At 43.8% G+C, this 26,412-nt stretch overlaps 1 protein-coding gene across 1 annotated transcript in view; it reads right to left on the reverse strand.

Moving 5' to 3' along the window:
- Positions 1-226: 226 nt before the first annotated feature.
- P2RX3 (purinergic receptor P2X 3) overlaps positions 227-26,412 on the reverse strand; it is a 53,679-nt gene continuing 27,493 nt past the window's right edge. The window contains exons 5-13 of the mRNA XM_054972239.1: positions 25,185-25,187; positions 17,759-17,852; positions 17,064-17,141; positions 11,789-11,930; positions 11,072-11,208; positions 9,963-10,056; positions 9,038-9,103; positions 2,411-2,488; positions 227-352 (exon numbers count right to left, since the gene is read on the reverse strand). Of these exons, the coding sequence (XP_054828214.1) occupies positions 227-352; positions 2,411-2,488; positions 9,038-9,103; positions 9,963-10,056; positions 11,072-11,208; positions 11,789-11,930; positions 17,064-17,141; positions 17,759-17,852; positions 25,185-25,187 (818 nt within the window). The remainder of the gene's footprint in view (positions 353-2,410; positions 2,489-9,037; positions 9,104-9,962; positions 10,057-11,071; positions 11,209-11,788; positions 11,931-17,063; positions 17,142-17,758; positions 17,853-25,184; positions 25,188-26,412) is intronic.

The following is a 26,412-nucleotide window of genomic DNA, read 5'->3' on the forward strand; positions in this document are numbered from 1 at the left end:
CCTGGAGAGGTGAGACATGATGTGTTTCTAAAGAAAATGAAAAACAGAGGAGGAAGAATGCGATGTGTGAGGCCCTAAAAACAACCCAACCAGTTCCCTCACCAGTAGGAAGGTGATAAGAGGGTTCATGCTGAAGGGCTAAGATGTGTGTGTGTGGGGGGGGATGCCTGTGATAACAGACCAAAGTAGTGAATGTATCCTTGTCCTCTTCAAGGCTCCTTGTTTACTAGAGCCCAATTGAATAGGCCCCGGAATCAGTAGACTGTTTCTCCTCACAACGACCTGCCAAAGTCTGGCTGCTCCGGTACATGGGGTTGCTGGAGCTGGCTGGATGCAACACTTGGTCTGTCACCTGGGCAAGAGAAAAGGAGAAAAGAGACAGTGCCTTAATTGGGAAGGGGGGGTGCTTTAAACACCTCTGAGCTACTGTTCTCGCACTGCTTGGAGAAAAGTGTGTAAGGTTAATGGAGGCTGATGCTCTAAGGGATCTTCCTCCCTCTGTGCCTTGCCTCCTGCTCCTCTCAATCCAAAGGCTGAAGCCAAGGAAACTTAACATAAACACTACTTATACAACAGCAGGATTTTAGTCCAGTGGCACCTCAGAGACCAGCATGGCTATGCACCTAACTAGTTATACAAATTACTTATATTGCATTTTTTCAAATAATTTACATAGGAGATTATAAAAAATATTTTGTGGTTTATTCTAAACCAAACATTCAGCTCTGTGCAGCATCTGAAATTCCTTGGAGACTATAAAGTAGCTTTACAATGTCGTACAAAGTTATTCTGAAACGTTTCAAGAACCTCCTTATGAGATAAGCCCACATACTAAACTTAAGCTCCATATGGAAAATGGCCTTCCTTTCCAAAGAAGCCCCCCTCCCTTTATCTTCACATGCAAATTGTGCCAACATACATTTTCTAGAGCCTTCGTAATGCAAAGGACAGCTAAGAAATTAACCTCCTGAACAAAAGGAGAACTCTGATGGTCTACTTGACAAGCCTGATCCTCCCCCTAAATATTTTTCTTTCTTTACAATTTGCAACTCTACCAAGAGAAAGTGCCCATTCCAAACCCTTGGTTAATTCTATTGTCTCTGCCTACCTGTTGGAAGTACCTTTAACAGTTTAAGATGGGAAAGCATCTGATGCTGGGAATCCAGGGCAAATGAGACTGGGATTGGCTGAAATCCCCCTTGTGGAGGTGCCCTTCTTGGTGGTTCCTTAAAAAACAGGGTGTTATGTCTTGGTTGTGGATAAATGCAACATCTGACTACATTAATACACCTTAGCCATATTAGTTTAGATTAGGAACCATGTTTTAGTAAACATCTTTTTTCTGGAAATGTAAGGTTTCTGATGTGTTCTTGTTTATATGCTAGGTTGTTATGCCACACTGATTCAGAAAATATTACAGGGTAGAGAAAGAAAGTACCTAGACCAGGCTCTACCACAGAAAAAGGAAATGTCTAGCTTCCCGCTTCCTGTAGTCATATTCTTCATTTCTTCATCTGAGTAAAACATCTGAATCTCAACTATTCAAAGTTTGTAGTCACTTACAAGAAATATTTTAATTTAAAGGACAGTCTGATCAGGTCTTCTATTAGCTTGTGTCTAAAAAGAACTAGGCAGACATTCCTGCTGGTTTGATCTTGCAACTGGCATGCTGGAGTCTGGATAATATGAACACTTCCATAAACTTGTATTTTAGCTGTTCTTCTTGTCACCTGTTATTTCCTTGCACAGATACAACTTTTTTCCCCCTCTGTGCAGTGCAAGATCTTTTTGGGGGGTTGGGGTGTTGGACTAACTCCGTGGAAGAGCTTGCTTGAGGAAGTCTGGAGGTGGCCCTATTTGTCTATCTTTAGGAAGGCATATAAGGCCTCAGTATTTTGGGAGGCTTTTAGCTGTGGGGTTCTAGTTTTGTATATTTGAGCCAAGTTGGCTGCTGGTCTTATAAATGTTGGCTATTTTTTCTGTATTTTATTATACGTTTACAGTTTGGCATTCTGTTAGCTGCCTTGAATCCCTGGAGAAAGGCAGAATATAAATATTTTAATTAATAAATAAGTTTATGCAGACTCTGGGAAACAGGTCTCAGTAGAATTGGATCTAAGTTGGAATAGGCAAACAGAACAGATCCATGCTCAGAACTGGGCTGAGGAACATTGGAAAATACAAGAAGAAATGGTAGGTGGAAGTTCAGAGGAAAGATTTATAGAGTTAACAATAACCCTGGTTCCCATGGGGACTGAGGAGGTTGGGAGGGAAGAGGAATAGATGTAAATTCTTTCACATAGAACAGAGCATATACAACATCATAACCTACAGGTTCCCCTTTTTGGCAGAAGTAGGACAGCTACTGTAAAATTGTGTACTGTACACATGCACACACACACACACTCACCTCTTCAAATTTTTTGGCTTTGTATTGGTCTGCTCCCTTGAGGAAGTTGAGGAGAATAATATCACACAGGACTGTACCCTGAAGAGAGAAGAATGCAGCTGAGGTGCCTTATTTCTTCAGATGCAGAGAAGCAAAATGGTATAGAATGGAGAAAAAAACCCTCTTGGCATAACAGTTTATACAACTCCAATCAACATTTTCAGATTAATGTCATGGTGGTGTCTGAAAGTATGATTGATATAGGTACATACTGTCTTTTGTCTTGTACTGTGCTCAACCACAGTAATTGCTGGCCTCCTTTCAAAATGCAGGTAGAATCTATCTCCACAGTTGAGAATGAAACCTAGGCCATTTCCCCACATCTTAAAAATAGTGCCCTACTCACAGAACGCTGGTGGCTCTTTCGCGTTATTTCTCATGTCATCGTTTCCAAAAATGAGGTAGGTAGTTATTATTCCATTTTCATGGTGCCATGAAATGGAAATAACTATGTTCCAAGTTCTGCTTTATGGGAAGGCCACATTGGTTTCTGCCTAGAGTACATCATTCTCCTGTCCTCCATTTTATCCTCACAACAACCCTGTGAGGTAAGTTAGACTGAGAGTATGTGACTGGCCAAAGGTCACCCTGTGAGCTTCCACAGTGGAGTCGGGATTTAAACCTGGATTCCCAAATCCTAGTCTGAAACTCTGACCACTACACCACACTGGCTTTAGTGGGGTGGCTGCTGTTGAACAGTAGCAAGCAGCCAGTCCTGGGTTAGTCAGTCATACAAGCTGCATGGTAGCCAGTCACCCAGTGGTTGCTGTCAGGCCTGGCTGTGATGAGTCCTCCCTCAAAGGCCAAAACAGGCCAGGAAAAAGGGGCTTGCCTCCTTCCCCTGCCCTTTAGTCACAGAAACAGAATTACTGATGCTGGGTTGGAAAATTCCTGGAGATTTGGGGGAGGAACCTGGGGAGTAGGATTGCCAGATGCCCAGTTTTCACCTGGACTATTCGTTATTTTCTTGGACTGTCAGGGGAAATGGAGGAAAAATATTGGACACATAAATATCCAGTATTTTGTGTGTGGGACACCTGGGGCCATGCATGCAGGAGCAGCAGGAGAGCCCCTCGCTCCATTTCTTGCTTGCCTGCCCAGACTGCCCACTCTGCCTCCTGCACACCAGGGGAGTAGCCAGTGAGTCTGCCCGCCCCCCACCACTTTGCCCTGAAAATAAGCTGATATCTGGTAAGGCTGCAGCCCTATGTCCTGCTGCAGCAGTGGTGATCCTCTGGGGCTGGCTGGGCAGAGGCATGCCAAAAGGGCAAGCACAAGGGAGAGTACACCTCAGCTAGGCCCTTGGCAAGTGGAGCCCTTTGCAAAGGCTGGGTGATGCAATGACATCCCTTCCGGAAGTGACATCATTGCACTGGGGCCAGGAGCACATTCTTGCAAAGCATGAACATGAAGAATTATCCTTCAGCGAGTACTGGGAAACTCCTTCTCCCTGTGTCCTGTATTTTTTTAAAGACCATTTGGAAACCCTACTGGGGAGAAACATCAGCAGAGTATAATGTTGCAGAGTCCACCTTCCAAAAAAACATTTTCTCCAGGGGAAGTGACCTCTGTCTGGAAATCAGTTGTAATTCCTACCCTACACAGAAACCAAGGCTTGAAGACTGGCAATATTAATAATAATATGTTTATTACTTTTCCAGCCGAAGCCATAAGCCATACAAACACCAACAAAATATGAACTGTACACTTGAACATACCCAATTCACATAGACATAACTCGTCATTATCACTTTAAGACTGGCAATATTGTGGTTTCCTATGAAGGCATTTGTTTCTTTTGTTCAATAACAACTCCCAGCCTGAGAGTCTTACAATTCTACAACTTTTTGGTCACTAAAAAGGGATTATCCTGTCAATGGCTTTTAAACAAACCAAATCGAATGGATCAACGTGACTGCAAATATTAGGCCAATTAACTTAAAGCTTTATTTCCCTGGCCTTTGTCATTGCAAAATCATGAACTAGTCCCTCTGAAGTCAATTTCTCTTGTAAGTTCACATTTAATAGACAAGATGGTTAGGTTGCTTAATGATTCTTGCCCCATTGTAGAACATCTGCTATTTTTGAAGAGTGCTAGTTTGCTGAAACTTCTTTCAGCTTCTTCCATATTCACTGGCAGTGTGCAAAGAATCTGTAGGGCTATGTATACTTATTAGCTCCCACAAACTCAGTCTCTATATTGAAATCATTTTAATCTTGATTTCGTCATCTGCTTCCCTAGTTACTATATTGTTGCCTGACTGCAGAAAGGCTTTGTTCGATTTGAAAAATTGGTGTCTTTTAGCTTCTTTCTTTTACATTTCCGGTTGCCTGATGTATATTTATAGCCACCACCAGACATGGCAGCAGGGAGAATGCATGCTTGCAACTGTGAGTGAATTAGAAACTTACATATAATTTGGGCCTGCATATCCTACCAGAAGCAGCAGTGGCACTTGCTCCCACTGTCTTATTCTGCTTGCTCTTCCCACCCAGTGTTCCTTACTCCTGCATATGCAAAAGGAACTCTAGGATTGATAGGTCTGATATGATAGACCCATCAATTCAGCATGTTGCTTGACTCAGATTATTGCTCCAACATTACTTCAGGGTGGCTCCGGCAGACTGATGGACAATAGGTACAAGGAAATAAGTTGACATAACTGTCCTCAGGCATGATCTACATTTTATACTCAATTTTTGTCTTTTTTTGTCATGGTAAACACTACCGGTTTCTAGGTTGTGTACCTAAATGTTGGGACTGACAGGACTGAGATTCTGTTGGTGTACTGCCCACTCTGCTGCCCAACAATCTCCCTGCGTGAGCTGATAGAAGTGGTCTTGGGGGTGATGTTGGACCTCCTAAGCTAGGAGTCCCGGAGGACTTCAACAACAATGCCAAGGCTGTCTTGTCAGAAACAGCTCAGGATTTCATGGCCTCTATGATAACCATGGGCCTGTCTCAGGTAATAACTGGTTGTGCACATTGTGCAAGTCCACTCTTGATCTGGTATTTTGTGCTGGGCAGGAGGAATGTGATCTGAGGATGGAAGAATTGACAACGGTTCCTTTGTCATGGACAGATCACTAATAGCTCTGCAGAGGGGGTGACCTATTAAAATGGCTTGGTTGACCTCTGGAAGAAGGAAGTGACAAGAGTGGTTGAGATGATTGCTCCCAGATGCCCTCTCCAGAGAGTCGGAGCCCAGTGAGCTCTTTGCTTTACTGAGGTACAGAGATGAAAAGAAAAGAGAGATGGCTAGAATGACAGTGGAGGAAGACGCTGGACAAATCCAATAAGACATGGTTGAAAGCTCATTTTAAAGCATACCCTGTGGCAGTGATAGTGGCAAATAGGGGTGAGCACAAAAATAGCGTTATCTGGATATTGGTTTCAGGGACCCCCAAAAATCAGGGATACCTGAAATCTGGGTAAGATTGTCTAATCTGGTTTGGCAAATAAACGAACAGCAGCTGAGTAGAACACTAACAAAAACATTTAAACAAGCAATTTGGAAAAAAACAAAGCACGCCCCCCCAACAATAAAAGCAGTTTTAAAAGGTTAACTGCAAGACAAAACTTGTCCCATCCCACCCTTGCCCCCCAAAGACAGGAAAAAACAGTGGATGTCCTGCGCTCTGCAGGCAGGCAAGGTCTAGGTTCAATTGGAATAAGGCCTCAGTTTTGGCTGGCTAGACTTGGGAATGTAGACGGGAGCTTGGAGCACAGGGCTTGTGCCTAGTGGACCAGTTGATCCACCAAGACAGCCTTCTCAAACATCAGCCTAAATAGGCTGAGGGTTAATCTGGCTCAGCTGCACTTGCTGGCAGGTGTTGAGGCTTCTGAGACTGTGCTGTTTTTGAGCCCGGATCTTGCAAAGCAGTATTATGATCAGACTCCAGTTCTGGATCCAGACTGGGATTGTGTGCTGCCAGTCTGGCACTTCACCTCCTTTCACTACCTTAGCCAAGGCCTTCTGCTGATGCCATGCTTGTGGAATGGGAGCGTGTCCTGAGGCCCTATGAGCCCAAGTTCACATCCTGCCCAGTGGAGGCTTGATGGCTATCTCAGAGGCTGGTGGCAAGGTCTTCCTTGTGAGCTCCGGCCTTGTGGCTTCTGGTGCTGCTAGAGCACAGTCAACAGGAGGCTCTGCAGTGTCAGGCCCTTCCTGATCCTCCTTGCCTTGGCACCTCAGGCTTTTCCTTGGAGCCCTCTGAGTCAGAGTCACTGGGTTGGTTGGAGGGGGTCATGATAGCGGTAGGCTTACCAGTTGTCCATCAGTGGCATGCAATCTCCTGGGGTTTGCCTGGTTACCCACTGATTGCTGGTGATTGGCAGAAGGTGGAAATCCCCCTGGTGATTGCCTGCCACCAGCAGGCAACCTGGGAAAGTGTGTACCAGGCATGCTCCTGGCAGAGCGCAATGACATTACTTCCTGAAGTGACAGGAAGCACTGGCTGCGGGTGTGCTCCTGTGCTTCACTGGGGCCAATTTTGACCCCAAACAGGTCAGAATTACCCCCACGCGAAGTGCGGGAGCACACCCATGGCTGGCATGATGATGTCACTTCCCAGAAGTGATGCCATCATGCCTCTCTAGGAGCACGAGGAGACTTCAAAGGGTATACCCACTGGGAGGGTATAGGAACCCTGCATAGCACAAGTTGTTCCAGGTGATCAGAGAGGCCTGTTGGGAACAGGCCTGCAGGAAGAGGTGAGCTGCTCAATGGCCCACTGTGATCATTTTGAAGATAAAATCTCTCTTACCCGTTCCGACTTGGACTCTACATTAGTAGTGACAGGGGCAGATGATGTCAGGGTGCCAACTTGTTTGGTTATTTGGGATAGATTTCAGTTTATTCAGTCTTGGGATGTGAACAAGATCCTTGGAGGTTTGAGGTCTACCACCTGCTTGTATGACTCTTGTCCTTCCTGGCTACTTAAATCTACCAAGGAGGGATTGGGAGACTGGGTCCGTGAGTTAGTGAATGCATTCTTGAGAGAGAGGGTAGTCACCCCAGCCTTGAAACAGCCTTTTAAAGAACCCTACCCTGGACCCAGGAGATCACAACAACTATCAATCTGGGGACAAATGTTCCATTTGGAACAAAGTGTTTGAACGGGTGGTGGGTGGACAGCTTCAAGTTTTCCTGGATGAGGCAAATTGTTTAGATCCTTTACACTCTGGTTTACGCCCTTCTAGTCTGATTATTGGGCCAACACAGCCTTAGTCACCCTGGTGAATGACCCTTGGAAGATTCTCCCCTTCCTGGCTCATGGCTTTCCTAAGGGGGAGTATGTATTTTTCTGAGCTCCTGCCATGAAGGCACCATCCACACATGCACAAGCAGCCTCAACAGTGAACTATTTGGCCATGGTAATAGGGAAAGTAATTTTTTAAACTATGACTCTTTCTACTCCAAGATATCATCATGAATGGAATCTACCTCAATAAACTGTAAGTTCTGTCTTTTCTACAGTTTGATTGCCTGAAGATAAATTACTGCATGTTGAGAGAAACGCTTCTGACTGAGTAATTCTGCTACCAATCAAAATATAGCTATTTCTAATAGCTTGTGCAGCTGCACTCTTAGTCGCCCACATGACATTCCTCTTCATTGCTGCTCTCTTGGACATCAGAACTCCTCATGTCTTCTGCAAGCTAAACTACAAGCCATCATCTACACACACTCATAAAATGCATGTAACCTAATTTGATCATTAGTTTGATTGACTGATTAGTTGAATCTTCATACTTATAAACTGAGACCATGTCAACATCAATAGGACATCTGTTGCATTAAAAATACAGTGCAAAAAAGCCGCTGCTTAAGCTAAAAATAAGAGGAATGAGATTTTTGTTTTATAATGCCAATGATATCAGAATATTTAGAGAACCACTGTATTTTGGGGTTAATAAAATCCCTCAATCAGCCCTGTACAGTACTGGGTTAACAGAGATCTTGAGATGACAGACTTCTGCATACTGGAAGAAGGAAGAAAATGTGAAAAAAAAAACCCAGTGTGAACCAGGCTCAGCAAACTCAGGAATGCAGACTCAGGCCATGGGGCCGATTCCATAGCATTTCTCCAGGAGTGTATAGAGTTTCACTAGGCAGAGTACAACTTCTGCACCTCTCTCTCACACAGCTGCCTCAGGGTACCATGTCCCCCAGCAGCAGCATTTCAGGCAGCATTTGGGGCTGCAGTAGGGTAAGTGAGGAAAGAAAATCATGCGCTAAGGGGAGAAATCCTTCCACGCATAGAAAATGCTCCATAAGATCTACCCTCATGTGTAAATCTTTGAACCTCCACAGTTCTATCTTGAATTTCCCACATGGAGGAACACTTGGACTATTAGTGCAGTCCAGGAACAGAATACATTTGCTATACTTGAATGATAGGTTTTCCTCTAGCTAACATCTAGTAACCTTATTAGGAGAGGCTGCGCTACATTCTAACAACTAAACAACTACCTAAACACATAAATGAATGGTAGGGGGTCTCTTCCAAACCATACTGGTTTATGTGGAATAAACAATGAAAAGAAGAGATATGGCCTAATCTTGGGTGAATCAAAATACTTACCACCCCAACAGATGTGAAGGCTGCCACAGTATTGATGAGGGTGGGTATGATGTTGAACTTTCCAGCCTGAGAGAACAAAAGGCAGAATTAGCACGTATAAAGGTTTTCTCTTCAAAGAAATCAGGGCTGGCACAGAAGTGAACAAAATATTCAGGGAGTAAACCAACTTTTCTTCCTTATGAAATGGTTTATCCTGCCATTCATAAGAATTCATCTCCTCTCACAGCTCCCTGTGGAAAGCCACTGTGGCAACTTTAACAGCCAAGGATCTGCCACTCTTTGACAGCAAGAACACAGTAACTGGGATTGGGGGGCCAGTTTGTTTCACTCCGTGACTGTTGATCAGATCAGGAGAATAGGAGCCCTTATTTTCAACAAATGTAACCAGAGAACTAGCCAAGATATAACTAGTTTGTTTGTACCAATTCTTCACTAAGAAAGGCCTAAGGCACAGAAAACTTGTGAACAAGCAAGATTTTTTAAAAAAATCATTCTGTGTATATTTAGGTGGCTTCCCATTTAAAATATAAACTCACCTCAAAAACAACTATTATCACTGTTACCACTGAATAATTAATTGTACTTTTCATTCTGTTCTTTAAGTATCCTAGTGTTGCTTCCATGAAGCCAAAAGACCTGCTTACTAGTATACCAGAACATTTAAATATAGATAGGTATCTCTCTCTTATTCTTTCCTGTCTCTTATTTTTCTCTTTCTTCCTTCAGCCCATCTTTACTCAACTACAGATCTATTTCCTTAACAAGAAATAAAAAATATTGCTAAATGTTTTTTAAAACAAATATACTGTTGTGGGCCTCATATAGCTGCACCCTGTTATCACTTCATTTTCTTCTACCAGATCACATAACTCCTCTATCCAATCTGAGTTTTCTCTTGCTTGCATGACTGCCCTGCTATACTCACATTCCCATAAACCAGAACATCAAAGCGAATGCCATATGCTTTCATCAGCGTGCGGTACTCTGTTCCATTTTCGTGCTTGTAATACTTGGCATACCTGGGGACAAGAGAAAGGTATGCACATAACATGTATATTTCCTGTTTATTCTCTCATTTGAATGTGCACATACATGCAACACAAATATAAGGGTGAGGTTTTACTGCACATTAGAGGCTTGAACAATACAATTGTGATAATGTAGTCATGTACTGCATTGTTTGTATATATGTAACTATTTTTATTGCATTATCATTCTACAATGCTCCTCAAGTGTCAAGGAAAAAGGTGGACTAAAAATAAATACATAGGAGAATGAATTGCAAATGGTGTGCATGTAAGGAGGTGCCTCCTGGCCATGGCAACTTGTGGCTAGAAGGCACTAGCCTTTGCAAACTGCTTTTAGAGTGGATACATCAGTGTTACTGCAGTCTTAATTCAGAAATAATATACTTCATGCATCAGAAGCATGTCCCAACCTGGATGGCCCAGGCAACCTGATCTCATCAGATCTTGGAAACTAAGCAGGGTCAGCCCTGGTTAGTACTCAGATGGGAGACCACCGAAGAAGTCCAGTGTTACTACACAGAGGCAGGTAAAGGCATACCTCCTCTGAACATCTCTTGCCTTGATAACCTCAGCAGGGGTTGCCATAAGTTGGCTATGACTTGACGGCACTTTACGCACACATCAGAAGTTTGAGAAGCACTAAATAAGCATAGCCCTTAAAGATCCTTACTATCATCATTATCTATATTTGGATGGCAGTATGTAGGCACATATCAGATGTGTCTATATGTGAGACAAATCGTGTAGCAGGAAAGTTGTGCCTTCTTGGGGGGGGGGTGGAATAGAAATCTAAATAAATAAAATAAATAAAATAATATTCTCTGGGTTGCCTGTGTAGAAGGCAATATTCTGTAAGTGGAGGATATGGGAAATATAATAAGAAAAATGTTACTTATGCAAGTCAGTGAGGAAAGTGTGGGGAGAAATGCAAGTTCACAGGGTATTGCAGTGGAAGGGAGAAATTTCTAAGTGTTGCTTTGATTTAGGACTGATGCTCCAGATTTACCTGAAATTGTATCCACGAGAGACGTTGTTCTTTTCAGAGACACTGTCAAGTCGGGTAAAGGAATATTTGGGGACGCAGTGATCCCAGGAGTGGTCCAAGTCACATACCCATCCAATCTTGATCCCTATTATCCCACCCTGGGCAAACAAGCAAAGCATCAGGACAAGTATCTTTACAGAGAGCCGGGAGTTCCCAGCTGCTAAGCAATGGCATGAAACTTTGTATGTACAGAGTCCTTGTAAAGATACACAATGCAAATTAATTACCAATTAACTAATTTTAAAGGTTTGATCATATATACACACAATCAAGGTGATTAGGCAAAAGAAGGTTAAATATTTCCACCTGCTCAGTCATGGAGTGGAAATTCTAACCCATGCTAGTGATTGTGATCAGGTAGTAGTTATTCTGGATTAATCAATCAAGAGTACAGGGATGTGATCTGATATATATGGCTATCTGTTACCAGTAAAATTCTCTGCTGATCTACCATACATGTACGTTTCATCAATTATGTTGTTACATATATCCTGCCTTTTCTCAAAGGAGATCAGTGCAGCAGTTTAGCTTTTTAACAATCCTCCAAGGAAAGGTAGAATGAAGCCACCCAGATACCTTCACAGATGACTGGGTATTTATTAAGCCTGGGCTTCCAAGCCCAGCACTGCCCACTACACCACAAAGGCCTCAAAGTACTCGTGCAGCAGAAATCCTCACCGTTTTGGCCAACTTGGCAAAGTCTTGTTTGGCAAGTTTCACAATATCCCCTAGGCGCAGAATAGGGCAGAAAGGTTGCTTTTCAGGGTCGAAGCGGCAAGTTTTAATATCATCAGTTGTGAGATTGGGTAGGAGATTTCCCCTAGGAAGGAGGCAAAGGAAGCCATACTTAGCTGAGACATAGGCCCCAGGGGAAGAGCAAGATAGATATTCCTGAGCTCAGCACAATAAACTCAGTCTTCACAACCCAGTTCGTCATCTAGCAGTAACAACACTATGGCCACAGCTGTCACAGCATAAATCAGAGTAGCCTAAAGAGTTAGATGCAGTTTGCTCAGAGATGCATGCACTGCTCTTTGATCTCCAAAACCTAATTTTGTTGTGTGGTTTGACTGGGTATAGGATTATCTGCTATTCTCCTTGACATCCAATGGAAACGTAGAGCAAATATGGATTATTTCAAGCTATTCAGGGAAACTTGGTTTTCTGGCTCCTTCTTTTTTTGATGCACACTGGGCACTTTCCACATCCCCAATAAATGCAAAAACCTGAAGCTCTGGGAGAAAGAATAACATGCCTTACAGGCAGGACTGCTGAGAGCCACCCTGGGCCCCTGGAAAAAGATTCCATCAGGGCTCCCCCATATGACCCTAACTCAAACCAAATATCATAAAAAACAAATGACTTGGGCTTCTGGACACCATGAATAAAATAAGAATTGTTCACTAGGTAAGAAACAGTAAAAGAAAAGGGACAGGATTATTAAATTATAGATTTTACTTAATTTATGATTTACACTGTGCAGATTGCAATAGGATACAGTACCAAAGAGAGTCTTTCTCAAAAAATAGTCAGCGAAAAAGCACTTTAAAATATTTCTACGAATTCAAAGCCAAAAAACAAGCTCCGTTTGGAGTAGTGATTAAGAATGGCAAGACTCTAATCAGGAGAACCAGGTTTGATTCCACACTCCTCTGCTTGAAGCCAGCTGGGTGACCTTGGGTCAGTCACAGCTTCTTGGAGCTCTCTTTGCCCCACCCACCTCACAGGATGATTGTTGTGGGGATAATAATAACACACTTTGTAAACCGCTCTGAGTGGCCCTTAATGATTCCCATTAAGTTGGCCCAAAGGGTGGTATATAAATCAAATGTTGTTGTTGTTAGTAGTAGTAGTAATGTAAAGATGCTTAAGCGGGGACGAAAATTGGAGAGATATAAGAAGATGGCCATATCCTCCACAGAAAGGAGGCATGATAGCTGAATCCCATGATAGTGGTGTTATTTTTTTATGATGGCATAAGATTCCTTTTTGGTTTTGCCACAATAGACCAACATGGCTACCCTTCTAGAATCTGTCACTCAGTTTGTGCCAAGATTTGACTTGGGCTTAGTCCAAGAGTTTGTTTTTAGCACAGGCTGAGTACTGAAAGAAAAATACTTCTGAGCATGCACAGAATGTCTTTCCTCTGTATTGGAAAACTGCATTCTTCCCATAGACTTTAATAACTCAGTAGCATACTTAAAGATGCAGAAGGAGCTACGGAATCACTAAATTATATTTTTAAATCCCTCTGTAAAATGAGGATAGGGTTACTACATGAACTATACCTTTCATAAGAATAAAATAAGAGTCTTGCTGGATCAAACCAAAGGTCTGTTGAACCCAACTTCTTATTTATACTGTACCAGCCAACTAAATGCTTCTGGGAATCCCACCAGCATGAAATAAAGGCAACAGCCCCCAACAACTGGCATTCAGATGTTTACTGCCTCTGAACACTGAGGTTCTATTTAGCCATCATAGCTAACGGTCATTGATGGACCTGTCCACCTGCATGAATCTGTCTAATCCACTTCTAAAGTTTTCTGAAACAGTAGATGTCATATCTTATAGCAGTTTATGCAGTAAATTATGAAACGTGATGTAGTACTACCCTTGGGCTGTCCTGAACCTACTGGCAATCAAGTTCACTATGGATGAACTGTAGCAGTGAGGCAGAAAAAAAATTCACACTCTTCCTGTTCTTCACATTGTTCATTATTTTTATAAGTCTATATATTTACATAGCTTTTCTGTCAAAATAAACCATCATAATTGTGCAAAAGTAGTAGGAGCAGCTTTTCTAACTTCTTTCCAGACAAGCTGATCCTACCAAACAACCCTCTTGTTTTTTTTAAAAAAAAAAGATTCTGAAAAACTGTTTTTCTTGTTATCAGCCCTTTATGATTCCCACTATATCATCTACTCAGTTTGCACAGCCTGTGCTTCTCAAAATTTCTCTCAATAGCCATGTGTCTTATTTTATAGGTTTTTTTTTATTTACAGACACATATATACCTACGTCTGATGAAGAGGGCTCTAGTTCACAAAAACTTTAAGTCAAAATAATAGGTAGCCGGCTCAAGGTTGACTCAGCCTTCCATCCTTCCATGGTTGGTAAAATGAGTACCCAGTTTCCTGGGGACAAAGTGTAGATGACTGAGGAAGGCAATGGCAAACCACCACATAACAAAAAGTCTGCCAAGAAAACATCGTGATGTGACATCCCCCTATGGGTCAGTAATGACTCGGTGCTGGCAAGGGGACTGCCTTTACCTTTAAGTAAACCATAAGAAATCTCAGTTTGTACTTTTTATCTAGCACAAAACCAGGGGCAAAATAGGGTGCTGTTTAGACTTTTATAATGGTGCTTAATAAGAAGCAGTGGGATCATTGACTTATCTTTAAAAAAAATTAAGTTATTTGTCATATAACATGAAACTTAATGCCTGCAGTAGCAAAATTGCATTTAGAAGAGGCCAAGTATCAGATGTCCCACCAATACAATAAAAATAAAACCCGATTGCTAGAACAATGCATAAAATGTAATTAAATCATTTCTAATTAGAGGGGGGGTAGTTCTAATTACTAATCTGAGAGTTCATATATGCTTTAACTAACTCTAAAACAAGATATATTAAAAACCGCAAACATAAATTATAGTCACGTACTTTAAGCTACAGTATTGTTTGTGTTAATTCAGAAACACATTTGCTATTCCACATTTATAACCATTAATACAGATTAATACAGATCATCATACATGCAAAGGGTGGAAGGAAGGAAAAACTCAAGGATTTACTACTTAGACAGATGGTTGGGAAATCTAGGAGCTGCTGTCAGGAACTGCCTGCTGACCCTGACTGGCTGCTGCTTACCAACAACAACAACAACAACAACAACAACATACGATTCATATACAAAGTATGCTATTCTCTCAAGAGTTGTATCTCTTGATGGACAGCTGGCTGGATGCTGCCCTGGATATTTTGGCCAGGGCTTTGGTCGGCTGAAGTTGAACCCTGTGAAGATGGAGGTCCTGTATCTGAGCTGGGGGTTGGTGAGCTTGGGAATCTGGCTCCCAGCCTTAGACGGGGCACTTTCGATACTTGCATCAGTGGTGAGAAGCCTGGGTGTGATTCTAGATGCCTCCTTGTCTATAGAGGCTCAGATCTTGTTGGTTGCCAAATCTGCATTTTTCTATCTTCAGCAGGTCAGGCAAATTGCTCTGTACCTCTCCACCCATGACCTAGCTACAGTGATCCATGCAACAGTCACCTCCAGATTGGTTGAGGTGCTGGTGAACTATCCTGCTGGTCCCTTGCCTGTTTTGTTCTACTCCACTGTCTAATGATATCTGTTGTGATATCTGTTGTGTGATATGTATTGATTTTATTGTTTCATGATTTTAAGTTTTGTTTATTGTATATATATATTTAAACTGTGGTTTTATGATGTTGTGTGACCTGTCCTGAGCCCACTTGTGGGGAGGGTGGGACATAAATCCAACAAATAAATAAATATATTCAAGGTGCTACTGGACCTGAATCTTGCTCAGGAGCTTGAGTGCTCATAATATTAACAGGGGTGTGCTGTTCTACTCTTAAATAAGTTTTAACTTCCCAGCCAAGGATAAGGATGAGAAAAAAATTAGACCAAAATTTGAAAAGAAGGGTGTGTGTGTGTGTGTGGGGGGGGGGTCTTGCCTTGCTCTAATGCTGGCTTGATTGATGGGCTCAGCAGCATCTCAGTATAATTGGTTTGCTAGCTCTGAATTGGTGAATTCCAGGAGGTTTGGTGGTGGAGACTGAAAAGGGCAGGTTTGGGGGAGGGGAGGGACCTCAGCCGCTATAATTCTATACTGTGCATCCTGCAAAGCAGTTGTTTTCTCCAAGGGAACTAATCTACAGGGGAATGAACTTGTCTGGAGATCAGTTGCTATTCTGGGAGATCTCCAGATCCTACCTGCAGGTTGGCAGGCCCTACAAGATAGGCAAGTGTTTGACTCAGCCTCACTGTAGTGAAGTAACCAGTCTGTGGTGACTTTCACATCAGTTACCTGCCTTAGCTTAAATGCTGGTGGAAAGTGGGGTTTTCCCTCCTTCCTGACTGCATTGTGGTATTTTTATGTATCTCCTGAGGTTTCACTGGCTTCTGTTTGATCTTTCTTAAACCTGCTTTGCTCTAAAGTTTTGAGAAAGATCACAAGAAAGCCTGGATGGCTGCTGTGTGAGTGGGAAAATTTGGATTTTCCCCACCCACATGGCAGTCATTTTTCCTGAGATTGTCCCCGCAGCAGCCATCCCTTGCCACAGAAGGCGTTAATTTTTTTAAAATTAGCATTAGAACATCATTATAATGATATAATATTATGACAAGTAATAATTCAAGTTCTCTGAATTCCCAGTTTTCATTTTTTTAAAAGTAAGTTTCTATCCTCTTTCTTTCTAGCTATATAAAGGGAAAACCATATCTCCTCAATGGAAAGGGCTAGAGATTTAAAATGAAAGCTGAGAATTTGGGGAACTTGATACACATGGGCCCATGGAATGTTATGGTTCCCCCTACCCCTGGCTATCCCTGTTGGCAGCCCTGTGGGCTGGAGCACCACACCAACAATGTACTTGCCGATATGCACTCTGAACCCAAAGCACTGCTTTTGCAAATTCTCTTTTAAGAACTCTTGAAGATGCAAAGATGGGGACTGCATCTCTCTTCGTAATCAAACACATTCTGATATACCCTGCACTGTGTCTGCGTACTGCTCTTGTGATCTAGATTATTCTTATGCTGAAGCACTGTCACCAACTGTACCACCATTTTCCCGTCTCTGTTAGATCATGGGAAATTTCTGCATTAGAGGAAGTTTCCATGGGTTATTTTCAAAGGTTTACTGGAAATCAAATTCTGGAATGCAATGTGAGTTTTGGTTAGAGAGTGTCTCATTACTCACTTCTCAAAATTGAAGAGTGGGAAGCGGATGCTGTTCTTAATGAAGAGAGTGAAATTCTCTGCTTCTAGCATGACAGGTCTGTAGGGAGGAAAATAATTGAAATCAGCCTTTTGGAATAGATCAAGACCTCTAGCCCACATGTTCTGAAATATTTTGAATTTCCCCCTTCTTTATTTTCTTTACCCCCCCCCCAATATGAACAATTTTTCCTTGGTTGACCTTATGGAGATTTCCATGCACAGTTCTGTGGACAGGGGTACTAATTCAACAATGGCATTAGAAGCAAACAGAAAAAGATCTCTGAACCCCACCCAGCATTCTCAGTGCTTCTAGGGCACTAAGATTTGGGAAGATTCCACCAGCTGGACTATGGTGCAGTGCTGCATAGTGTCCAGCTTAGAGGCTGTAACAAAGTCACCATGGGAACTGAAGAACAGGAATTGGACTGGTCAAAAAGACGGTGATGGAGCAGTCAAATAATTTCTCCTGCTTTTGTTGTTAGATTACACCAAATGCAATTAAAAGGTAGGCTGCCACCTACACAAGGGAATTTGTGGTTTCAAGGAATACTTGTCCACAGTCAGTTGAACATTATTTGACTAACCAGTTGACCAGCATTCCACTTCTAATTTACAGTGTGGGCAATATTTCTCTACTTTAAAAAGTACAAGAGACTGGGTTCTCCCAATACTTACACATGTTGGGTATCCACCTCTGCTGGGCACCAGCCCTGAATCTGACAGGTCCGGATGGTGGCATTGTAATTAACACATAAGCCTGTCAGGATCCCTGCAGTGGGAAAACACCCCATCACGTCAATGAAAATGTAAAGCTAAAGCTCTGATTGACACAAAGCCATTTCTCATCTCAAGTTCTATTAAAGAATCTGAAAATAAAAACTGCTCAGTGTAATATGCTCAGTGTAGTCCTTTAGTGCTGAGTGAATTTGTATGATCCAAATTTCAACCAGCCATACAAATTTTGGGAGCTTGGCAAGTTTTGTAAATTTTTTTGGGGGGGGCAGGGGGCAAGAGAATGAAATATTAAACTGGGACATCCCGTGTGTGACGTTCCCTGAGGCTTCAGAGGTGCAGCGTCACCCTTACTTCAGGTGGCTGCCTCCTTAGCCTGATCTTACTTCCCCATGCCACCTTCACCTGTGGTCCTGTCATCAAGCAGTGGTTGCTGAACTGGTTCTTCCTGGGTTGGCAACTCCAGAGGATAAACACTAGGAAGCCAGGGCCTCAGGATGATAGACCCTTCCTTGCCTGGCCATTTGCAGCCCAGTTCTGGCCAGCTGTATCTCCTGACTCACTTGCTGCTCTTGGCCCTCCTGGGCATTTGTGCCTTTCCCAGACTGCATGCCAAGTCCAAGGCCGTGGTGCCTTCCCCCAGGCACGACTACCAGCTGCCTCTCTCAGGTGTTCCCCATGCCATTCATGGTACAGCTGCTGTCTTGGCTGTTTGTCACTCTCACCTCTTGTTGGCTGCTCTCCATGCTGTTTCCACCAATGCCCACCCCCTTCACCAGCTGGGCACTTTTGAAGCACATGCCTCCCAGCCTTGGCCCCACCCCTCCAGCAGCATCCCTATGTCTTCCCTACCCTGGCCATGTTTTCTTCCAGCCAGGCTGTTGGAGGCTCGCTGATGCCACTCGGACTTCACAGGACTGCTATTGGGAATCACACCAGGTGCCACATTGCCACACACCCCTCCCCTTAAGGTGTCAGTGCTCCCCTCCACTTGTGCATGCCACTGTGACAAGAAATCTGTGTTAGAGTGTCCCAAGCCTGCTCAATGCAGGTCCGTGAATGCATATGGTTGCAGTGGTAGCATCCACTGCTGGGCCCGTTCATTGTGTTGACCCTGATGCTTCATCCAATGTACTGCTGCATGGTCAGTCACTAAGGTGAAAGGATTGCACAGTAAGTAACATCGCCAGGATGCAATGGCCCATTTCACTGCCAGCACCTCCTTTTCCAATGTCAAGTAGGCCCTTTCCCTGGAGAACAACTTCCTACTGAGAAATAGGATGGGGTATTCTCATCCCTCATGCAGCTGGGCCAGCTCCACCTTCAGCCCCACTCCCAAGGCGTCAAAATAGACCATAAAGAGTCATGCAAAATCAGGTCCCCGCAGCATTGGTGGGTTGGTTAAGATGCTTAGTTACAATTTGATCCAGAGCCCTTGGGTGTACCTGTCGCCAGGGGACTGGCTTCTGAACACCCTTCTTCAAAAGGTCAGTCAGGGGGCTGCCCAGGTTGCAAAGTGCAGGACAAAGCAGCTGTAGTAACCCACCAGCCCCAATAGTTGGCAGACTTGGTTTCTGGTTGTTGGTTGGGGCAGATTTTGCAGGGCTTTCACCTTGCTATGCACTGGTTGCACTTCTCCTCCCCCCACAAGACGGCCCACGTGTTGTAGGGTGCTCCTGGCCAGGTGACATTTTCATGCATTCAGGTGCACTTCTGCCTACCAATGACTGAGAAAATGACCTCCAGATTTTGTAGGTATTGGCTCCACTACTCCAGATTTTACATTATTCTGCTGTACACTACTACGTTGTAATGTACGCCAATAACACCAACTTAACAGCTGGTCCACTAGTTGCTGAAAAGTGGTGGCAGAGCTGTGCAACCTGAAGGGCATGATCACAAATTGGAACAAGCCCCAGGATGTTGCGAATGCCGTCTTCTCTTTATCTTGGGTTTGCAGCAGCACCTGCCAATAATCCATAGTCATGTCCAGCGCAGAGTAGTATTGGGCCTCCCACACGTGCTCCAGCAGATGAGGAAGCTGGGGCATGGGGCAGGCATCAAATCAGGATACTTTATTGACACATCTAAAGTTCAAACACATACATAAGGAGCCATCAGACTTGGATACCAGAACAATCGGATTCCGACAGGGGCTTATAGAGGGCTCGACTATCCCTGTTTGCAACACAGATTCCAGTTCCTTCCACATGGGCTCCCAGGCTTTCTTGGATGGTGGCCTCAGAGGCTCTCGCACTACTTTCCCTGGCTCCATGTCAATTGTGTGTTCCCCAAGAGATGTTCTCCTTGGCTATGAGGAAAACAGCTTCCTATGTCGCTCCAGCAAGTTATCAGCTCGTTGCACTATCCTGGGGTCAGATCCTCCTGATCCGTCTTCAGGAGCCCGATCTCTTCATGCTCCCAGTATGGGACTTCCTGGTCTTTGGGTAAGTCAGTAACCACCACTATTAGAGTAACAGCCTCCTTCCAGTCCTTTAACAATTTGATATGAAGCCATTTGGTTTGAGCTCATGTGTGCCCCACCCTAATGGCATAAACATTCCCCTGGCACTCGACCACAGGGAATGAACCCACCCATGGATCCCCACCTCTGACCTAAGGCATGGGACCGCACCAGTACCTGTGCCCCTGTTAGAAATAACAATGTCTGGTGTACTGCAGCAGCAAGAAGTAAGAAGAGCCTACCATGCAGGGGGCAGCAAGGATCACTTGGTTAGGACAGTGAGAGTAGCACCTCTCTTGTTTCCTGGGGGTCATTTCCTTGTCTTGTCTCCTATTGGGCTAAACAGGGCAATATCCTGCTTCTTCTCTCTCCTGCCACACTTCTTCTCTGTCTCTGCAAGATGTAGTCAGATAGCTAGGATCTATCTCTCCCTTTTTCCCTCAAGTATGTAACTTCCTCAAATAAAGCTTTTGCCTCTCTAACCAGCTCGGCGTTTAATTCCGCAGCGTTGTTTAACACTCGCTCTAACAGCCCCTTCATCCAACTCCCTTGGCCCTGTTGTTCAGTTGTACTGCTTCTCTTGGGCAGCTCGGGCATGATCCAAATGCTATTGGGCCTATTCATGGGCCAGCTGCAGTCTTTCTTGGGGTTTCTGCAGGTAATCCTCTCCTGGAGGCCATTCCTCACAGGGGGTTTCCCCCGCCCAACCTTCTCATAGTTGGTTGTTGGGGGTTTTCCAGGCTGTATTGCCGTGGTCTTGGCATTGTAGTTCCTGACGTTTCGCCAGCAGCTGTGGCTGGCATCTTCAGAGGTGTAGCACCAAAAGACAGAGATCTCTCAGTGTCTGGACACTGAGAGATCTCTGTCTTTTGGTGCTACACCTCTGAAGATGCCAGCCACAGCTGCTGGCGAAACGTCAGGAACTACAATGCCAAGACCACGGCAATACAGCCCGGAAAACCCCCAACAACCATCGTTCTCCGGCCGTGAAAGCCTTCGACAATACATCTTCTCATAGTTGTTGGTGTCTGTCGCGTTTAGCAACTGATATGTTATTAATGCTGGCCCTATAAGGAAAGGCCCCAACAGCACCACCCACTGATTCTTGGGCCAGGCTGCTGCCACTGTGGTCATCCACTCAAACACACCAAGACAAGCCTCCACGCCATCCAACAGGGCCATCTTCAGAATCCAAAACATTCCACTTCCTCCTGTTGCCTCCCAAGTGGGGCTGCCAGACAGCCTGGCGGCCACTGCCCAAACCATCTCTTGCACCCAACAGTTCTGGGCCACCCTCTATTGGTCCATCATTCACTGAATCAGGCTGCCCTGAGCGTTAGCTAGCCATTCTCCAAAGTGAGTCAAATCCACCATGGACATGGTGGGAGTGGGAAACTGTGACCCCAGGGTTGTCATGATGTCCTCTTCTTCCAGGTGGCTCCTGTCAGCTGCCACAAAAATCTTGGACAAACCCCCATAGATGTGACATTCCTCAAGGCCTCAGAAGTGGGGTGTCTCCCTTACTTCAGGCAGTTGCCTCATTATCTCATCATCAGCCACCTGTGCTAGTGCTAACTAACCTTACTCCTCCATGCTATCTTCACTTGTGTGCCTGTCATCATGCAGTGGCTGCTGAGCTGGTTCTTCAGGAGTTGGCAAGCCCACAAAATAGGCACTAGGAAGCTGGGAGCTTGAGATGATAGATCCTTCCTTGCCTGGCCAGTCCTGGCCAGCAGTGCCTCCTGCCTTGCTTGCCACTGTAGGCCCTCCTAGGCATTTGTGCCTCTCTCGGGCCACACGCCGGGTCCAGGACTTTGGTACCTTCTCTCAGGTACGTCTCTGCCAGCTGCCTATCCCAGGCACTTTCTATGCCATTTGCGCTGCAACTGCTGTCTCAGCCATCTGTCCCTCTTGCCTCTCGCTCACTACTCTCCTCGCTGTTTCTGCCAACGCCCACCCACTTTGCTGGCTGGCCATCCACTTTTAAAGTGCACGCTTCCCGGCATTGGCCGTGACCCTCCAGCAACATCCTCACACCTTCCCTAGCCTGGCTGTTTTTTCTTCCAGCCAGGCCATTGGAGGCTCCCTGATGCTGCTCGGGCTTTGCGGGACCGCTGTTAGGAGTTGTACCACGTCACCACACCATGTTTCTTTGAGACCAGAGACATCTTCACGGGCACAAAAATGGAGATAAAAATCATATCTTAATATGTCCTGAAATGATTCGGTTTCGTTTTCTCAGCCATGCCGGACGCTCCTCTCGGCTGGTCTGGGAGGAAACGACCGGGCACCCTGACCGGGCGGCTGATCCGCAAGGATTAGCCCCCAGGACTCCCAGGGAGGGAGCCAGGGTCCGGGACGCGGCGGGAAGAACTCCCCGAAATCAATGCGGGGGGGGGAATTGCCCGTTTGTCCCTATGGAGGCCGGCAGATGTGCGCGGCGCCTCGAGTGCCGCCGGGCAACGAGAAACGGCAAGTAAAAGAAACAGGCGGAAGCCTGTAAACAAGCGAATCCCTTCTGTTTTACAAGCGTTTGTGAAGGAGAGGTTGATCTGAAGAAGACTCGCTCTTCCCCTTCGTTGAGTTCCAGAATTTTGTTGGCGCCCCCCCCCCAAATGGCAGCAAGGAAGCAAAGTCCCGCTCTCGGTAAGTCAATCTCGGCTACTTTGAAGGGGGAGTCGCTCGAAGACTCCCTGATCAAAGGGTGGGCTTAATTGAAAGCGAGGTGAAAACCATTAAGGCAGCAGCGGGGGGGGGGGCAGAAAAGTCTGCTCTGGAAAGTGCGTCACTTGTGAAGGCTACAAAAAAGGAGCTGAAGTTGGTGGAGAACCAGCTGATCGGGCTACAGGTGGAACGAACGCAGACAATTTTGCGTCTCCAAAACGTGAAAGAGGAGGAAAATGAGGATCTGTGGGATTTGGTCTCGGAACTACTGGCGACACCCGCGAGGACGACTAAAGAAGAGGTTAAAAGCGCCATTTTGGAGGTCCGTCGGGCTTCTTCAAAATATGCAACAAAGCGACAGTTGCCTCGTGAGATCATTATTGACTTTTCATCTAAAAAGATTCGGGACACCATCCTATATAACTCATACAATGCGGATTTGGACTTTATGGGTTTGAAAGTCAAGATCTTGAAGGACGTTCCATTTCTAGTCCGGAAACGGCGTTTTAAATATAAAAAGTTTGCAGCTCTTCTGAGGGACCATGGAATAAAGTACAAATGGTTATTCCCGGAAGGAATATGGTTCAGATATAAAGATCAGGCCTATAAGATATTATCAGAAGATCAACTAAAGGATTTTGAGAATAAAAACCCAGAACTCTGCTGCACCGAGAACGAAGAAAAGGAGGAGCCGGAGGGGGGGGAGGAGGAGGAGGAGAGCACCGCAACAGCGGTTGCACAGAGAGAATTGCGTCCGGGACCTAGAAGGGGGAGGAAAGTTTAATCAGAATTTGAAATGTTTATTCTCTGTATGATTAACCACTCCATTTTTATTCTATGGAGCTATTTTTGTATTATGACAGTATGAAGGGAAACATTGAAGTGTAGTGTTTAGTGTTTGTAGTTCATTCCCCCCCCCCTTTTCTTTTTCCACCCCCATTTGTCCCTTCCCTCTCCCCTTTCCTTGTGATAGTCTGGTGTAGTGTTTTGTAGTTATGAAAATAAAAAAATTTATAAAAAAAAAAAATTAATATGTCCTGAAATAAAAATCATATCCTTCAATGCTTTACAAAAGGAAATTTCTTGTCCTTCAACAGCAATAATGAGAGCTACACATGATAACCAGCTGTATATATTTTCCATCCAGGGTTTTTCTTTCATGCAGCCCTCCTCCCAGGAGAAATGCAATATGGAGGGACAATTTTTCATTCAAAAACCTCTTGGATGAGGAAGAGTTAGGAAGTCCTCTTTCCCATATCAGAAGAATGACAAAAGCATGCAGCCTTCATGATAAGGTTGGCAACCGGGTTGGGAAATTCATGGAAATTTGGGGGTGGAACCTTGGGAGGGTGGCATTTGTGGAAGGGAGGAACCTCAGTGCGGTATAATGCTATAGAGTTCATCCTCCAAAATTGCCATTTTCTCCTGGGGTACTAATCTCTGTAGTTTGGAGATCAGTTGTAATTCTAAGTGATTTCCATACCCCACCTGGAGGTTGGCAGCCTGATTTCATTATTATTTTGTAAAAGAAAAAAAAGGGGGGTGGACTACACACAACAGTAGTTTGGTCTTAAATCTGAAAATATGTGGTCAATGCCATGTGAAGTTTCAGAGAATAGAGGGAGAAATCTATCTGGGTCACTTTGTCTGGGTCTTTTGCCAAAGAACTCAAGACAGCATCCATGGTTCTCCTTTTTATTTTATCTACAGAATCCTGTGAGTTAGATAAGGATGGCAGACTAGAGAAAGTGACTGAACCAAAGTTACCCAGGGATTTCTCTTGGCCAGGAAATTCTTAAGATATTCAGTGGTGGTGGAAAGTGCCGTCAAGCCATAGCTAACTTATGGTGACCCCTAGTGGGGGTTTTATGGCAGGAGAATAACAGGTGGCAGGTTGCCATTGCCTGCCTCTGCAACCCTGGTTTTCTTTAGAGGTCTCCCATCCAATTACTGACCAAGGCTGGCCCTTCTTAGCTTCCGAGATCTGATGAGATTGAGCTAGCCTAGGCTATGCAAGGCAAGGCATTGTATTCAGTATCTGAAGATTTTCAAAACAGCTGAGTTTACTCAGCCCTTTATATAAACTAAGATCTCCGATTATGATAATCTTCCAGATGTTTTAAGAACAGCCTCTTTTAATCTGATACTGGAAAATACTTTTTTTTTTTAATAAAATTTTTATTGGATTAGAATCATTTAATTTCACATTACAATCAATTCCCCCATTTCCCAATTTCTAACCCCCTCCCTTTCCCCCCCTTTTTGTAGACTTCCAACAGTTTTCGAACCCTTTGTCCCTTTTCCCTTACTCATTTTAAATTCATCTATCTACCAAACATATACTTTCCCTTTATTCTAAGCAATAATTCTTTAACTATTTTAATACTCTGTACCCTATCTTTAAGTCCCTTCTTCCATATTAGACAAACAATTTGTCCCATTTTTTCAAAATTTCAAATATTTCTATAAACCATAAACCATATAAACCATACATTCATATAAGTCCACCAATTTAACTTATACTCTATATGTTACTTTTTCTACATATCTTATCTTCATTCTGCTTTAGTTATATTTAATTATATTATTGTTTTTATTCTACTTTGAATATACATCTATATAACTATTATCAAAAGTTATCAATCAATTTGACCCATATATATCTTCAGGTAGACTTATTCAATTTAGTACATTATACAATTTTTACCCAAAATAGTATTAGTTAGTCAGTCCTTATAGTTAATTATTTTCTATCAATATTCTATATATTATTCTATATATAACAATCTAACAAGGTAGCTGCTTAGAAATTCTCATTTGCCTCTCCGCCCCCCGGTAAAGTCACCCCCCTCTGCATTTTATTATGTTTCAATAGTTCTCAAACTGCCACAGTTCTCCTCCCACCTCCCATTTCTTCACCAAATATTGTTTCAGCTTCTCCCAGTCTGTGTTGAACTGTCCTGGGCCAAGGTTTCTCAATTTTCTTGTCATTTTGTCCATTTCCGCCATATACAGCAATTTGTAAATCCAATCCTCAATAGTTGGCACTTCTTGTACTTTCCATTTTTGCGCATACAAAAGTCTAGCCGCTGCTGTCATGTAAAATAACAATGTCCTGTGTTGAGCTGGAATGTCCTCCATTCCCAAGTTCAGTAGCAGGAGTTCTGGGTTCTTATTAATTTGAAATTGTAAAATCTCACTTATTACTCTTATTATTTCCCCCCAGTACTGCCTAGCTACCTCACACGTCCACCACATATGATACAGGGAACCCTCATGTTTTTTACATTTCCAGCATTTGTTAGAAGTGTTCAAATTCCCTAGCGCAATCTTCTTTGGTGTCATGTACCAACGATAAATCATTTTGTACATGTTCTCTTTAATATTAGTACACGTCATAGTCTTCATTGTATTCTTCCACAAGTATTCCCATGCCTCCATTGTTATTTCTTTGTTGAAGTTTATGGCC

This window comes from Eublepharis macularius, chromosome 2 (genome assembly GCF_028583425.1).
Source record: "Eublepharis macularius isolate TG4126 chromosome 2, MPM_Emac_v1.0, whole genome shotgun sequence".
NCBI classification, from domain to species: Eukaryota; Metazoa; Chordata; class Lepidosauria; order Squamata; family Eublepharidae; genus Eublepharis; species Eublepharis macularius.